The sequence below is a fragment of the Atractosteus spatula genome, chromosome 11 (assembly GCF_055471065.1).
Source record: "Atractosteus spatula isolate fAtrSpa1 chromosome 11, fAtrSpa1.hap1, whole genome shotgun sequence".
Lineage (NCBI taxonomy): Eukaryota > Metazoa > Chordata > Actinopteri > Semionotiformes > Lepisosteidae > Atractosteus > Atractosteus spatula.
The window spans coordinates 25963576-25981743 of NC_142716.1; the positions used below are offsets into that span (position 1 = coordinate 25963576).

Below are 18168 nucleotides of genomic sequence, written 5' to 3' on the forward strand. Positions count from 1 at the left end.
GACAATCCCAGAGACTCCACTCAGAAGAATATGATGAGGCGGAGTTAGCGGTTACGGCAACAGAAATAATCAGTACTGTCTTACAAGAAGTCAAGAGTGAATTCTGCAAAGCAAATACTGAAAATGAGATGAGTGACGTGAAGGAAACATATTCAGGCGATAACCAGTCAATGAGTGACTTTGTGTCAGCAATTCTGAAAAATTTAGAAACAATTTCACCCTCCTCCAGCTTATCTGTGGAGAAGAACTACCTTCTTCAGAGTCCTGATGCCCAGCAGAATGAGAGAGATGAGGCAAAAGTGACTAAGAAAAGAACAAATGGCAGTAGGCCCCCATCTGTCAAATTAAAGTCTCACGCCTCGGAATCAAGTGTGGGAATGAAAAGAGCAAACAGTGATATTGCTTTTGGGATCTCTAAAGCCAAAATCATTGAAATTGCTGATCAGATAGTATCTCAGATCATTGAAAAAACAAAGCAGGATTTCACCCCTGTGGGTAACAATTTACATGAGAGTAACTCAAAAGAGTCATTATTGCTCCCAGAAGCTGCAGAAATCTCCATTTTGGAAAAAATAAGTCCAAAATCTCAGATTCCCAACAATAGGGTCACTGTTATTGCCAAGGACATTGTAAATTCTGTTTTTGAAAATGTTTCGTTTGCACTGAATTGTATTGAAACAAATAAATATCTGCAAGAATCCAATAAAAATGTTGCTGCTGCTCTTCAAACTTCTAGAGGCAGCACAGAAACAGGATCCATTGATGATACTTTTGACATTAGTTCAGTTGCAAAAGGCATTGTAAGGACTATATTTGGAAAGCTCAAATCTTTACTCACCCAGACTGAAGAAGATGTATCTAGTTCCAGTTCTCCTGCTCAAAGCAATGCAAAGAGCTCAAGTGTCAGCTCTTCACCAAAAAATTCAGTGTTTTCTGATTCTGTGTCAGATATTTCAGATTTGTGCACCTATACAGTAGAAACTGCTGGAGCCATTTGTGAAGCAATGAAAAAGGAGTTAGACCAGGAGATTTATTGCACAACAATGGCAAAGAAGGCTTCAGATGAAAGCCTTCTGGCTAGAGAGGTTGTTACTTCAGTTTTGGAGTACCTTGAAGAGCAATATATTTTAGACACCATTAAAAGCCCTTCACCATATCCTAAAGACTGGGAGAGAGATGCTTCTACATTTATAAGAGAGGAGAGTAATCCAGATCAATCAAAATCCCAGATATCTCCTGTTGAAGAAATCATATTATCTGATATTGATAAGGCAACAGGACAAGTCCCTAATCAAATTACAATGGAGATTTGTAGATATCCTCCAAAGGTGGTGTCATCTGAGAACATTTCTTCAAAACAGCAAATTGGGCAAATGGATATGAACTTGGTTGAGGACAATTTAAGTGTTTCCTCTTCTGGAGAGAGCATCATATCAGATGCAGAAAGTGAAGGATCAGAGAAGATGCCGAGGACCTCCAGCTCTGTATTCCATAGTACAGCAACAAGGATAATAAGTGAAATTATTGAAAAAGCAGCTGCAAAATGTATATCTTCTGGACTTGCCCATCTCCCAGAGCAACCAAACAGTACAGCTGATGATGTATGTAAAACACCGGATGCAACAAAACATGCTCAAGAAGCAATGTCCTCAGCCTCTTCTTCTCATGTGCAAACCACTGAACTGGCTTCGGATATTGTTGTTGATGTTTTAGAAAAACTACATTACGCTACATGCTTTGAGAAGATTTCTTTCTCAACAGACTACAAAGATAAATTCGAAAGTTGTGATACAGCCCTGTTACCAGGAACATCAGAAATTAAAACTGATACTAGAACAGCTGAGCACCTTAGGACAATGACTGAGGAACTCTTCAAAACTGTAAAGAACAAACTGAAACACTTTTGGAATCAGAAGAGCCTGTCTTTGTTCAAAGCAAGGAAAGTTTTATCTGCTAAAGAGCAGAGATCAGCAGATTCACTTGAGATGTTTCCTCCTTCAGTCCAAGTTTCACACCTGAGCTTTAGTGAACCACACTTGACTAAGAAAAGCATGTCAGTACCAAACTCGGCACCCCGTAAGCATCTTAGTGAAGATTCAGAACCTTTAGGTGTGTTAATGAACGTTGATTTCTCAAGGCAAAGCAGGACTAATCAGGAAAATCAGGCAAATTTAATCATCTGTGCCAAGGATGTTGGCAGTCAGATATTGCAAACAATCAGGAGGGAAATAAATAGGGGTGATGACAAAGGATGTTGCTCAGGAGCAAGAGCAAAACCCTCAGAAGAAACCCTTCAAGCAAGTGAACTGGTGGATTCTGTTTTATCTACATTTGAAAATCTTAAAGTTTCAGATGTGGTCTTAAAGCCCGATTATGAAACAATGCACCTCTCTGGTGAACAATATGGGAAAGACAGGATGTCTAGTGCAGAAGACACTGTCCATAAAGAGTACACTAAAAGTAACCGTAGAGAATATTCTGCTCAACGTTTCCCACCCGTAAATGTGCCTGGGATGGTGATTGATTCTTATACAGATGACACAGAAGTCATGAGTCGGGACAGTCCCTATAGAGCCCTGACTGATGCTTCATCAAAGCTTCAGCATCAACCTACACCTACAGCAGAACAAGAAAATGAATTGACATGTAAAAGCAATCGAGTTCCCCGGTCCCGGGTTTGGAAGAAACCCTCTACTTCAAATGACATGGGACTGGGTGAACAAGAGTTCATGGAACTTCCTTGCAGAAGCAATGTGATAGAAGATTCATTTACAGATCAAAACAGCTTAAATGCCGCAGAACAAAAGAGAGGCTCAGAGAAAACAACACTTGACAATGTTGAAGAAGGAGACCAGCCAAGCCCTCTCATTTCACCAAAGCTTGACTTCTCAGCAGAACACATAGCCCGTGCAGAGCCTGCAGTGTCTGACATTGAAATTGTTGCCATGAGTATTGTTGACATTATTATGGGCGAACTTGGTGTAACGGAGGCCTCAGATACAAAAAGCAAGTCTAGAGCAAGCCAAAAGAAATCAGAGTGTGCTGCTGGTCTCGTCACTGAGAATATAGCATTTCAAACCCACTCCAATAATGTTAACTTGAACATTGAAAAGCTTTCAGCTGAAGAGGCATCCTGTGCATCTCAAGTACCAGGAGCCACAGCAAAGCACAATCTCCCCCCACTGCAGACAAGGGTTTCAGAAGAGCCTAAGGACCAAGTCAGGACCTCCACAGAGAGTTCTACAATGAGTCCTATTGAAAGGAAAGTGGAACAACTTGTCTCGAGTGGATCTCTGCGTGTATTTTCAGAAGAACTTGTCAAAAATGTTTTCCATTTAATTTTGAAATCGGGAATTGCAGTACAATTGGGCACAGCTCACAAATCTAATTCAGATCCAACTTTAAAGAGCCGTCTAGTTGTTCAGAATTTATCCCATCCAAAGTCCTCAGAGCTTTCTATGCAGTTGTTGTATTCATTTACTGAGAAATCGGTGAAAAAGCTGTTGAAGCAGTGCCTCAGTTTTCCCGATTCTCCAACTTCTGACGAAAATGAGAAAGATGTTTCACTTTTTCAAGATTGTGATACAAATCCGGAATTTAAGTCTTCCCAAAGGATTTCAGAGAAAGTGTCTCTGACTGCCAAGGATCACAGACCACAGAAAAGTACTGAACCATCAGTGCCCAGTTCACAGATGTACCATGATGCAATTAATCAGCTTTCCAGCTTGCTTGTAAAGTCTGTCATGGATGTTTTGTCTGCTGTGTGTGATTTATCAATGGAGCCTGAAGACAGTGAAAATCAAGGTAAGAAGGAAATCAAATCAAATCATTTAGTAGTGTATTAACCTTTTAGTTGCTATGAAGTACAAGTTAAAAAATGTAGTGACTGCACTTTAACTTGTTTCTTGAATATACTGCATTTCTATACTGTAAATTGGAACAATTACAATGGACACTTAAAAATTGTGTTTATACACATAAGATTATTAAAATATAGCTCCCAATATTTTATATGTGTTATTTCAAAGATATGTGTAATATTGAGCAATTTCTCATAGAAAGATGTGAAAACAGAACTGAAACTATGAACGATAGAAAAAAATACAAATGTATTGATTGCTACAGTATATTGTAAGATGTTAACACAATATAAGTTGGGGGTAATTCTTGTGTTGTATTGTAAATATTCAGTACCTTGATTTTCTATCTGTTGTATCTTTTAAAAGTTTTTGATGTATTTAGACTAAGATAGTGTAGGTCATGACTATGAATGAGAGAATGAGTAAATATAGTCATATATACAGTATCTGTGAATGTGGCTGCTTCTTTGTATGTAGTTACCTGAGCTCCAAGATGTAATAGTTTTACAGGAACATGAAGCTTTATACTCAAATATTTTGTGATGCCTGTCATTCGTTACTTCTCAATATAATTTAGTTTTTGTTTCAATTGTACATACTTTCTGATATTTTGTTTTACTATCATTAAATGAAAAGCTCTTTGTTACCATAGGTAATATACCAGCAGCCAGGGTGACATCAGAAATTGAGAAGAGTTCTTCTGAGGAACTGAAAAGAGACTCCCACCTTGAAAACAGTTCTGAAATCAAACCACTCAGTGTCCCTGTAGAACCGTTGAATATTGAACCGGTTTCCTCAGTTGGGCTCCAGGAAATTTCTATGGCTAAATCAACAGAATCACTTAATATGACTTTAGTGTGTACTGAGACTGTGGAAAACATCATAACACAGCTGCTATTGCAGATATACCCTACTTTGATAAAAGAGGAAACTTCTACAGAAATCCCAGGGAAGATGTCTGTGTCTTTGCTGAGTCAGCTAGCTGTGGACCTCTTTGACAGTGTGTTGCAGGACTTGTCCGAAAACCAGGAGATAACAGTTGTGAAACAGGATAATGATGTGTTTCATGAACCACACAAGATTCAGCAGGTTGCCAGCTCTGTTCACAATGAATTGCTGTGTCAAACTGGATCCCAACAAGTTCTACAGAAAGCTGTAGCCTCCAGAAATGAGACAGTGGTCAAAACCATAATCAGCTCTATGGTGACCAACATTTCCAAGCTGACACATTCAGCTTCCCGATGTTCATCCCTTTCACCAGAGACCAGTATTAGCAGAGAAGCAAGTGAGATCGTTGATGAGGTGATGGGTGATATTAGAATCACTAGTGAGCACAACAAAGAGGCAACACCCAGTGCTCAGTCTTCTGAAGTTTCTCTTGTTTCTTCTGAAATAGTACATGGAGTCACAGATAATCTGCTAAAGGAAATTCAGCTAAACTGTTCCAGCCCTGAGTCGAGTACTCCTCAAGCTGCCATTGATATGGAAACCCGGAGCACTGAGCAGCTCATGTGCACCAAAACGGAGCAGTTAGAACCTTCACCTGTTATTGGTCGAACAGTCAGAAGTAAAAAACTGCAGTCTTCTATGACAAAGTCTCCAAAAGGCTTTTCTCCAACAGTACGAAGTGGTTTTGAAAACAGTTTCCAGCCAGAAGACACTATGGATAAGCCCTGCTCATCACGTTCCCTAGGAGAAGCTGTTGGTGTGACACCTTGTTCTAATAAGAAAAAAGATTGCTTAGCTTCTGAGACCCCAGAGAAGCCTGGAGATTATCTGGTTCAAAGAGTCCAGGATCTAGAAGGAGTACAGCAGTGTAAGGCATCAGGGAAGACAGTTAAGAAGACTAAGAAGAGCTCCTCGAGGCCACACTGTATGAAAACACAACCTCTGGAGACCTCTTCGCATGATGTGAAGGTTGATGAGCTGATGAGTGATATTAGAATCACTAGTGAGTACAACAAAGAGGCAACACCCAGTGCTCAGTCTTCTGAAGTTTCTCTTGTTTCTTCTGAAATAGTACATGGAGTCACAGATAATCTGCTAACGGAAATTCAGCTAAACTGTTCCAGCCCCGAGTCCAGTACTGAAGATCTGAAGAGACCTCTGCAAACCTTGAGTGAAATGGTTATAAGTATTACTGAATCTGTGATCATGCAGTTATCAGCTGTTCCAGGAATTATTATAGGCACAGCTGAGCATGACAGATGCATCTTTCTTCAGCCTTCGGATGCAGACCAAATGATTGAAAAAGTGTACAATGACTTGCTGCAAGAAAGTGGCTCCCTTATTGCATTATACAAAGCAGTAATGTCCAAAAATCAGGAAGTGTCCAATGCCATTATTGTATCTTTGGTTAAAGAGCTCTCAAAGCTGTACTTTTCAACAGCTGAGTCTTCAGCCTCAGGTCCTTCTCCTTCCTCCATTACAAATGAAGCCACTAATGATGTGAACAGCAGTGAAAATGACACCTTGAACCTTGGTTGCCAAAAAAAGGGAATGTCAGCTTCAGAGCCCCCTTCTGATATTCACCCACCTTCTGATATTCCACCACCATATTCAGATATTGTGAAAAAAATTGTAACTAAGCTGCTCTTAAGAATTCATCCTATTTCTCCAAAGCGGGAGGAGAAACAAGAACAGATTATGGAAAGTTTATCTTGTTGGGAGCTCAGTGAATTTGCTGTGGGCATTATTGACAATGTGCTGACGAAACTATTTACAGCCCCAGATACCTCAGAATGTAATCCAACAATGGGAAGCAATATCCAATGTGAGCTGGTTTCTGTCAAACAAGTGGCCAGCTGTATTTACAGAGAACTGCTGCAGAGTGCTGGTTCCAAAGACAACTTACAGCAAGCAGTAGCAGCCAAGAGTGAGGCACTGGCCAAAAAGATAGTTAATTCTCTTGTGAGAAAAATTATGAAGTTCCAACATTCAGATATCAAGTCTTCAGATGCTCCTCAAGCTGCCATTGGTATGGAAACCCAGAGCACTGAGCAGCTCATGTGCACCAAAACGAACCAGTTAGAACCTTCACCTGTTATGTGTCGAACAGATGCAGTGAAAGATATCATGGCAAAACTGCTTTTGAAAATTCGCCCTGGTTTCCCCAACCCAGAAAATTATTCAGGGGAAGTGGAAGAGCTGTCCGAGTCTCAGGTCAGGGACCTGGCACTGAAACTCACCAAAGATGCGCTGAAGGAATTGTCAAAGGTTTCCACTCTAACCATCAGTGAACCAAAGGCTGAAGAACATCTTCCATTACAGCAAGCCATCAAGAAAACTGTTAGCTCTGTTTACAGCAAACTGATGGAATCCATTGGCAGCAAGAAAGTATTACAAGTAGGAATTGCCTCACAGAATCCAGAAATGATCAAGGAAATGGCCTGTTGTGTGGCTAAAGAAACTATTGCAATTCATGGTTTACGAAGCGGGTGTTCAATTCCATCTTCACAATCTCTCATTTCTCAGAAAACCAGTGAGTCCACACAGGACAAAATTGTGGACACAAATGTAACTACAGTCAGAAGTAAAAAACTACAGTCTTCTATGAAAAAGTCTCCAAAGGGCTTTTCTCCAACAGTCCAAAGTGTTTTTGAAAACAGTTTCCAGCCAGAAGACACTATGGATAAGCCCTGCTCATCGCGTTCCCTAGGAGAAGCTGTTGGTGTGACACCTTGTTCTAATAAGAAAAAAGGTTGCTCTGCTTCTGAGACCCCAGAGAAGCCTGGAGATTATTTGGCTCAAAGAGTCCAGGATCAAGAAGTAGTACAGCAGTGTAAGGCTTCAGGGAACAAAGTTAAGAAGACTAGGAAGAGCTCCTCGAGGCCAGACAGTATGAAAACACGACTTCTGGAGTCCTCTTCGCATGATGTGGTTGATGAGGTATGACCAACAGTTCCAAACCTGTAAAAAGTTCTCTTATCAAAGTAGGATGGACCTGTTCTGTACCTAATTAACAGACATTTGTGTAGAAAGTACTGGAAGATGGAACTCATTTTGTAAATATGATTATAGTTATGTTGTGCATTTTCCTTTACAATGCAATAAAACTACAAATCCAGATTTGTTTTCCCTAATATTGTATAACATCTCAGAAATATCCCTATTGTCAGTTTATAGCGTACGTACAATACTAAACTCACCTGTCTGTGGATTTCAGCTTTATCACTTTCTTATTAAATTAGCACAAAAGCAATCAGGTGAGTTAATGCTACTATAGAGAGACTTGCTCACAGTATTGTCTACATTTCCAAACTGATGTCTGCATCATAAAAAAAATTGAGATGCATTATTTTTTATACATGCAATTGTAAACATTCACATTCACATTGATTTATTATTTTATATTTCATTGTCTGCCTTTATTCTAGTGTTAACGTCAGTGCTAAAATCATATACACACCCCATAATCCTTATCTTCTTTTCTGTAAGAGAAGTGTTACTTGTTTTGATTTACTTCTAAAAATGAAACAACAATCACTGAACTGTAACTTTTTGTTTTTTTGTGACAGGAGTTGCCTGGACACTCATCTTGGTATGTGTACAATCCCAGCCTTAATAAGGACAAAAATCTCAGTCCAGCCCAAAGCAAGAGTGGTCTGCACATTGACATAGCAAAACATTACATGACCCCAATGCAACTGACCAAAACGTCTGAGAGCGAAGGGCTTCTCTCGCACAGCAACATCCCCTTTGCAGTTAATACGCCGGATGAAGATGTGAATGTGAGCCAGAAAGTCAAGAAACATCCTTTGAAAAAGTTTGGCTCCATGATAAAGCATAAGATCATGGGTAATAGATCAAAAGACTTCAGAATTCAGAATGAAACAAATCCATCTTTGGAAAACTTAAGAGCCCAGGGAACATCCAGTGGACGCGGGAGCTGTGAAAGCTTTGGACCTTTTAAAGTGCCTGATGAGTACAACAAGCCTCAAAAACACAAGGTATGGATTAGTTACCCAAACTTTAATTATTAATTAACTTGGGCATTATTGTATTTTTAATATTAGCACTACAGAAATTATTGGAATAGAATGCTCATTTGTACATCAAATAATATTCTAGAAGACATTTCTATTAATTGCAATCGACAAGAATAGCAACTGCTATGGTGGCCAATGCTGAATATTCTGTATGAATAATGACTACAAATTTATCAAGATCAATACAGTACGTAACAGTTCAATTATAATACCTGTGGAAGAAATATTCCTTAATTGTTTTCTTTGTGTGCTCATAGTTCTTCAAAAAAGAAGTTTTTAGTTTGGACAGATTCAGTAGGAACAAGCCTCAGAACACTCCAGATGGTGAGTATTTAGTTTGTGACTGTGATTTTATTTTGTGTAGCACATTAGTGACCAGTGTGGTTCAGAATTAGACATTGGATGGAATTTATGTAGAATGGGGGAATTCATCCTAAATTTAGAACCCTTTAAAAAACAAACTGATTTTTACACAAATTGGCCTTAGTCTTCTGCAAACGTCACTTTTTATTGACACTGCTACCTCCATGGGAATGGTGAGGCAGAACTCTAAACTCCACTCTGATCAATTGGTTAACTGTGCAGCTCTACTCTTACCTGATCTCTCTTCTTCTAAATAGTCCATTGTCCAGTGCATCAATCTTTGGCAGTCCTCTTCAACAGTACTCTGTTTTCTCCATTTTCAGTGCCCTCCCTCATTCCCTTCTACAGTATCTCTCGGTATGGTAAATATGACTAAATGTGACTATTATGACAAGATATAAGCTAATATGTCTTACTTCTTTTACAAGTAAAGTTATGAAAACCACTTTAGAACTAAACAACAGGATCGCTCATATGAAAATAAGACCCTAGCAATATGGTTTTAGAAAAGGTCATTCTTCCTTTACCAACTTGTTAAAATTCTTCAAACAAGTCACAGCAGTAAACACACAGAACGTACAAAATGATATGATTAGATTTTAAAGATGCTTTTGATAGTGTTCTTCTTAAATTAAAGGCAATAGGCATTTAGGGAAATTCATGTATTGAACTGGTTAAGGGACAGGTAATAGTACAGATCAGGGGTGAATAGTCCAATAGAAGATGAGAGGAATTAGAGTTATGAATGTGATTGAAATGACTGAAAAACAGTTGTCTAATAGCCAAATTACCACACACCTTTAATCAAATAGCTTCTTATTGAATAAACCTGACATTAAGATGCCGCTGGGAAGAACTGTATCCAAAGTCTATCTGACCTGCTGCCATGGAATAAAGAAACTCGAACAGTGACATGTCAAACCACTCTGTGTTTCCAGGGATCCCTGTAATTCCAAACTCCAGGAAGATGCCAAAAAAAACATCTTTGCTGTCGAAGATGTCGACCGCTTTATCCAGAGCCTTCCTGTAAGAATCAAAAAAGGAGTTCTATTGATGGGAACCTCATTTGCCTAGCTGATCTACTGTTTCTGAAATAAAAATAATTGCATTCATGTTTTTGTATAATGTTGTGTTATTCAAATAGGTGAGCACACTACCACATCCATGACCAGACACTTTTCAACTAAATCACAAAATGGTTTGTTAGTTTTAATGTTGTCTGTAAATATCTTATTGGTGTACTACACCATTAAAAAAATAAAACAGTCTTAGCCTTCATAATTCTATTCATAGTTATAGCAAGTAACTATTCAAACTATTCAAAATCCTCAAAGCTACTGACCTACAGTAGTGCACTTCATAAGATTGAGTAGTGAAACACGAACTAGGGGAAACTATTTGAATTTTTTTTAAATATAAGAGGTTTAAATAATCTACCAAACAGGGAAATGCATATTTTTATTCAAAGGGTTTGGGGCCTGGAACAAACTACCCAACTATGATGTGGACGCCGATATCCTGATGTCCTTGAAGAAAGGGTTAGACGAGTTACGTGAATGACTTAGCCACTGAATTAGCTACTGAAAAACCAAGCAAGCCAGATGAACTATCAACGTTCTACTGTGCAACAACAAGTGCACCTAATGAACTTTTGTGTGATTGGCAAGTTGCAATGCCTCACTGCACAAGCTGTATTGCTGGTCAGAGGGCTTAAAACAAATTGACAACTTTTTGTGAAAGTACATAAGCTATAACTATAATATTCTCATTCCAGAAAATGTTGCGTTTCTTTTTTCCATCTATACTGTATATATAGAACTAGGAACTTATGTACTCTGCGTCTTTGGTTTCCCTTCGGACCGCTTAGGGGAGCGAACGGTAAACGGACCGCGGTGAGCAACAAGTTTTTTTTTTTGCTTTTCTTTTAAATTTTTTTAAATTTTTATTTATGCTTAACAAAAGAACAAACATTACAATACAAACAAGAGTACATATAACAATTCAAAACAAAAATATCGTTAGGGGTACATACTACTACATCAATTCAAGTTATGAAAAAAGATTAAACAAATTAAATAAAAATAATGTCCGCACCGCTTTCATATTTTTGCATTTCGAAATAGTCTCCAAATACCCCTTTACTTCCATTTTAAAATACTCAAACACAGGGTACCTCCCAGACCACTTCATTTTATGTATGTGATAACGTGCCAGTATAATAATTAAATTTATTACAAACGAAATTTTTCTATTGTTTTCATTGGGGCTGAAACTTAACATAATATCTTTTTCAACAAAACAAATATCAATATTGGTCTCTTTTTTAATATAATTCTGCAACTTAGTCCAGAACATTTTTACCCTGGGACATAACCAAAACAAATGCTGAATAGTTTCAGGGCTATTGTCACAAAAAACACATTTGTCATCTATATTAATTTTAAATCGTTGGGTAAGAAGAGTTTTAACTGGGTAAATTTGATGAATTATTTTGTATGAAACCTCCTTAATTTTACTGGTTATACAATATTTATTGGGCATCATCCAAATTTTTCTCCAATCAATGCGTTTTCCAAATGCAGAATTCCAATATATTGAAGTCGCAAGTAAATTATCATTTTTTAACAGGGATCTCAAAAATTGGTTATTACATCCACAATTCGCAATATCCTTTCCTTGTAGTCTAATATGAGCTGTAAATTCTTCCAATGTTTCTAAAGGACTACTATTACAACTCCTTAAAAGAGTTCATATTTCCCCAGAAATCGCATTAATTACAGTAAAATACTGATCCAAAGTAATAGAAATATTGTATCTATTAACAAACTCGGTGTAACTATATATTTTACCATCAGCCTTGATTAATTGTTTAATCCAAATTATATCATTCTTGACCCAGTTTTCAAAAAATAAGGTTTTATTTCTAATTTTTATATATTTGTTGTTCCAGATAGTAAATCTATGTGGGGAAAAGTTGTTTATACATAAGTGACCACGTCAGAAGTACTTGTTTATGAAAACTGGCAAGTTTCAAGGGGATTTTTCCAATGTCAAAGTTACACTTTAGTAAAAACTCTAGACCCCCTACTTCTTGAAATATCAGATTGGGGATTATATGCCATATACTTTGCTTATTTTCTAAATAGTTTTGTATCCATTTAATCTTAAAAATAGCATTAGATGTCCTAAAGTCTAAAGCATTTAAGCCCCCTTCTGCCTGTGGACAACAAATCATTTCTCTTTTAAGATAATGGGGTTTATTCCTCCAGATAAATTTGAAAAGTTTGGAGTCAATTTTCCTAATAGTTGCAGGTGGTACGTCCAGAACCAGTGAAGCATAAACTAATCTAGATAAACCCTCAGATTTAGACAAAAGTATTCGACCATTTAAAGAAAGGTCTCTTAACAACCATAAGTCAAGTTTTTTTTCAAATGAATGCATAATTGGAGAAAAGTTTAGATCATTTCTAATTTTTGGATTTTTGGAAATCTTCATACCTAGATATTTAACTACATCTTTTACAGGAATATTACATATAGATGAAACATCACAGTTCCCAAGAGCCATCAGTTCACATTTTTTTAAATTAAGAGAAAGACCAGAAACAGAGGAAAAAACATTTATACACTTAATTGCCTTCTCAATCTCTGCATGGTTTCTTAAAAATAGCGTTGTGTCATCAGCTAATTGGGAACACTTAATCTCTCTATCCTGTATTTGAATACCCTGAAACACATCTTGTTTTATATGAATAACCATAACTTGTGTGACCAGCAGGAATAAGAATGGGCTTATGGGACATCCTTGTCGAATTCCCCTACCAATTCTAAATCTATGAGAAGTTCCATGAGCCAATTTAACAGAGCTGTTACCTTGATTGTACAAAGTTCTAATTACCTTTTGAAAATACTCACCAAAGCCAAAAAAATTGAGAGTTTCAAAAATAAAAGAATGTTCAATTGTGTCAAAAGCCTTATAAAAGTCCACAAATAGAACAAAGCTATCCTGACTAATAAGTTCACCATAGTCTACAAGGTCCAACACCAAACGAATATTATTACATATATGTCTTCCTTTCATGAAACCCGACTGTGACTCATCAATAATTGAGTCAAGGCCTGTTTTCAGTCTCTCTGCAAAAACAGAAGCAGGAATCTTTCCATCATTATTAATCAAAGTGATAGGCCGCCAATTATCTATCAACAAATGATCTTTATCTGGTTTTGGAGTTATGGTTATTAAGCCCTGAGTCATCGAGGTTGGTAAGACTCCCTTGTCAATTGACTCCTTAAACACCAGAAGAAGAAATTCAGCCAAATCATCTCGAAAGGTCTTATAAAATCCAGTGGTAAGGCCATCATTACCAGGAGATTTGTTAACCTTGAGCTTATTAATAACTTTCTTAATTTCAAAGATGGATATCTCTTTATCACAGATGGCTTTAAACCCTTCGTCTATAGTTTTAAAGTCTTCTTTTAATGAGTTCAGAAAATCACACATTTTTTCTGTAGAACATGCCTTACTAGTATATAACTTACCATACAAATCTGATACATATCTTGAAATTTCTACAGGATTTTGAGTTTCACAGCCATCTATGTTAAGTTTACTAAGAGATGTATAATCTCCATTCTTTTTTTCCAAATTATAGAAGTATTTTGAGTTTTTTTCGCCTTCCTCCAACCATCGTCTCCTGGATCTAACAAAAGCTCCTTTTGCTTTTTCTATGTATAGTTCATCCAGTTCAGCTTGCAGTCCAATTAATTTACAAACATCTGTTTGATCAGTATTGCTGTCATCAGTAAGATCACAAATTGCCTTAATAACTTCCTCTTCCTTTATTTTATTAGAGCGGACAGCTTCTTTACTTCTTTTTATAGCAATCAATCTTATCTTATAATTCATAAATTCCCAGTTTTGGCTATATGAATTTGTTAATTGAGCTCGCCTCCAATATGTTTGTATAATTTCCTTCATTTCCATTTTAAAGCTGTCATTTTCCAAAATCATATTATTGAGTTTCCAATAAGTCTTAGGGACTTTAGAATCCTCATTGTTACTCAAGTTAACAGAAAGATAAATTGCTTTATGGTCAGATAGTACTAATGGTTCAATAGAAACCTTGTTAATCTGTCCTTCTAATGCATTTGAACTTAACCAAAAATCTATTCTTGATTGTTTAGATCTGTCCTTGTTACACCACGTGAACTCCTTTAGTCCTGGATGTTTACATCTCCATATATCACTAATTCCTAAGCCTTGACATAACCTGTGCAACTCCATATCAGGAGGGGGAGATCTAGCAGGTACAGGGTATCTATCCAACTTAACATCAAAGACTGTGTTAAAATCACCCCCTAAAATAATTTCAATATCCTGGAACTTGTCCTTCACCTTATTCACTTCTTCTTCAACTTCAAGAAACAAGTCTCTGCTATATTGTTCATTATTAAAAGCATATATATTCCCCAGCAAAAACATTTTCCCATTAAGAGCCACTACAAGAATTATCCATCTGCCCAAATGATGAACTCTACTACTAATAAATTTACCTTTAAATTTACCCTTTAATATTGCAACCCCCGCAGATTGATTACTACCAAATGATAACCAGACATCACTCCCCCATTGACTCTTCCAAAAATTCAAATCCGAAGAACAAGCGTGCGTCTCTTGTAAAAAATAAAAATCTGCATTAAACCTCTTGCAGTACAAAAAAAATAGCCTTTCGTTTTGTCAAATCACGAAAACCCCTGACGCCCTGCCCCCTGGTACAATGACCATCTGCGATCCATGAAGGCAGCCTCTCGCAAACTTGAGCGTAGGTGGCGTCTTTCCGGCCTACATGTACATTATCAGGTTTGGAGAGGTTACTTATCTGAATATAAGGTTACTATAGAGTCTGCTAGATCCACCTACTTCTCTCACATCATTGAAAATCACCAAAACAATCCCAGACATCTTTTCTCCACCATCAACACACTGCTCAAGCCAAACTGCCCCACCACATTACCTGCCTCATCACAACTTTGCAACACATTCTTACATTTCTTTAGTTCTAAGATTGACAACAGTATGTGTGCATTTGTTTTAACCACTTCCTTCACTGCTTTCATATCTGATCTTAAGTCTCTCACCTCCTCCAACGCGAAGTCCACTGACTTTTGTAAGGCAGCAACTGTCATCGTGTTCTTTCGAATCAATGCCTCCAGATGATCTGCTCTCTCATTAATCTTCCTGGAGAGAAGCACCACGATGTTATTCTGCATTTCCAGCAGAGACGGCTCGTCTTTCATCCTCTTCATGAGGGGCTTTTCCGGAGTGTCGGGCTCAATGTCTCTGTCGGAGTCGAGCAGCTGTTCCAGCTGCGGCTCTCCGGAGCTCCTCTCGCTGTCGAGGGCGGACGAGTGCTCGGCCTCGGGGGCGCCCCGGCTCCGCCGCTCGCCCCTGCTGCAGGGTGCACCTGCCCTCCTGAAGGCCGCGGCATTTTCTAAACGTCCTTCTCTTTTCGCTTCTTTCCACCAGTGCTTTTTTCAGAGATCGAATCCATCCTAAAATAACGGGGTTTTTTTCCAGTAGTGCAATTCAGAGGAAAGAAAAAAAAATCGTATCCAAGTTTTAACTTTTTGGGTTAGAAATAAAATTAAAACTCTCCAAAAATTGACATAAAGTTAGTCAAAAATCATAGACATCCAAATCAAAGCAAATTTTCTCCTTTCACCAACAGTTTAAGGGAAAAAGACTCCAAATTTTTCAGCGCTTAACAAAACACGTGCGAACTGGTCGCCATCTTGCCGACCTCTCCGCGGTGAGCAACAAGTCCTGAAACGATTAGCCAGCATCTTGGTACTGTCTGCATGAGAGAGTAATTTTAATATAATTTGTGTTCCTGAAGATCGATTTAGATTATTCGAGAAATACAAACTACGATCATAACATTTATATTTATAGCACATACTCCAAATATGGCGTCTCGCTCTCCATCGTCTTCCCCCGACTCTGCTACGGGTTCAGGTACCGACCCGGCTCGGCCAGACACAGGAGAGCTGCTCGGTGGTTCAGATTCGGACTCAGACGGGTCTCGGGGAGGAAGGTTGCGGTGCTGGTGACCTGGGGTATCGCCTGGAAGAGACAGAGCTCGAAGCCGAGTTTGAAGCGGCAGCTGAGCGGCTCCGTGGACTGGTGCAGACAGCGAGCAGAGAACAGCTGCTTTACCTGTACGCCAGGTATAAACAGGTAAAGCAACCCCAAACCTTTGGCAACTCTTTAATAAACTGCAGCAAAGGCGTGTTTGATGTGTTTTCGGGCTCAGGATCAATTAGTTTGAAACCTTCCAAATGTGCACTCAGCATGTGCATAATCAGTTTCTGTCATATAGTTGGTGACAATGGGGGATAACCTTCGTGTTTATAAAGTACTGAGTACGTTTGGATGTAGAAACCACTAGCAATATTTTCTAGTTTCCCAAGGGATCGTTTTAACTGACGAACGTTGAATAGAAGTGTACAAAACGACTTTTCTGAAGTCGCGATTTGTGCGCAACAACGGGTTGGCTTGTTGCTTTTCTTGAAGTCTGTGACGGGGGAAAGTTCCCACTTTACATCTTCAAGACAACAACTGGCAAGAAGCAGTTTCCTCATGACATCTTGAAGTTGTCAGTCAAAGACTTATTAGGACCAAGATCTGATCGGCAGAAGACTCGGATGATACCTGTTTAAATTCGCAATTTTAATGTGAGGAATATGAAAGTGCTTTAAAAATCGTTAACAAGCTCTCGCGTGACATCAGATATATAAAAGTGCAGAAATAAATACTTTACACAGCCATTTTAAAAGATATTTGGGTGGACACCAATAATAGAGTTTTCACTGGCATGATAAAAACATGCGACACAGGGATACGTACTATGATTGTAAGCTACTAAATGTGTATGAATCAGATGGGAAAGCAGCTCTGGTCTGGAGAATTTGGAACTAGCAGTAACAAGATGTGAATCCAGTCTGTGAATGCAAATTCATATTTGAACGTTAATCCTTATTTGAGCCAAATACGCCTATCTGAGACATGCTGACCTATTTAAATGGAATAAAATGAGCAACTATAAAGGCAATGACATCACACACTGTGTTTCCAAGGACACATTCTCATTTTGAGCATAATCTCAAAATGTTCTATTTCCGTGCTGCTGATGGCAGCAAGCTCTTGTGACGTACAGGAGAATAGAAGTTCAGGACTTGCTCTGCTTCATGAGATCGACATCGCTTAATAAATTCTTTAACCAGTTTTGTCTTAAATAATTATTGTTATATTTTATCACTTCAGTGCTTATTTTTTGTTTCTCTTAATTCCTGAAATTTGTAGAAAGTGCTTAAAATAAGATTTTTTAAAAAAAGTTTTCACCTTCTTACTGCCATTTTTAAATTCAGTCCTGTATTTCCTGCAGAATGACCTCAAACATTGTTTTCATAATCTTGATACAGTACAATGTTTGCCGCTTGGACTAAAATTTGTTAAGCACTTTATGATGATGCTTTCTAGCAATAGAAACTGTAAATTAATTGTATGTGATAAAACTTTTTTTCAGATTTCAAATTCTGTCTGGTTTGACTTTTCAGGTCAAAGTTGGAACATGTAACACAGCAAAACCAGGCTTCTTTGACTTTGAAGGACAAAGGAAATGGTAAGTTTGAATGAACTACAGTTAAACTGGTTTAATTGGAAACTGTCTTCTTAGATAATTGTTTGTAGAACTACGTTGTGATTATAAGCATAATCCATCTACAGTACCTCCTTGTAGTACTACATTGCACCTGTGACATTATTTCTCCTGGTAGTCCCCAAACATTTTGTATTACTGACAAACCTACTGGCCATGTATACTGAGTTATATACATTATTTATATGCAAAATTTAGAAATAAGCAGTTGGCATAAATGAACAGGGTAATACAATATAT

General features: G+C 37.9%; 1 protein-coding gene across 1 annotated transcript; it reads left to right on the top strand.

The window, feature by feature from the left end:
* The first annotated feature begins 7487 nt into the window (after positions 1 to 7487).
* On the top strand, positions 7488 to 10241 carry LOC148823737 (uncharacterized). The gene is made up of 4 exons (XM_088928102.1): positions 7488 to 7748; positions 8378 to 8809; positions 9106 to 9172; positions 10150 to 10241. Exons 1-4 carry the CDS (start codon positions 7488 to 7490, stop codon positions 10239 to 10241), a joined length of 852 nt encoding a protein of 283 aa, XP_088784228.1.
* Positions 10242 to 18168: the final 7927 nt, after the last annotated feature.

What these genes read in the sequence shown, in the direction of transcription:
- LOC148823737 (XM_088928102.1), top strand. Translation starts at nt 7,488, where the DNA reads ATGGATAAGCCCTGCTCATCGCGTTCCCTAGGAGAAGCTGTTGGTGTG. An exon ending in ACAAGCCTCAAAAACACAAG is followed by an intron (nt 8,810 to 9,105) that starts GTATGGATTAGT and finishes GTGTGCTCATAG; the next exon opens with TTCTTCAAAAAAGAAGTTTT. An exon ending in GCCTCAGAACACTCCAGATG is followed by an intron (nt 9,173 to 10,149) that starts GTGAGTATTTAG and finishes CTGTGTTTCCAG; the next exon opens with GGATCCCTGTAATTCCAAAC.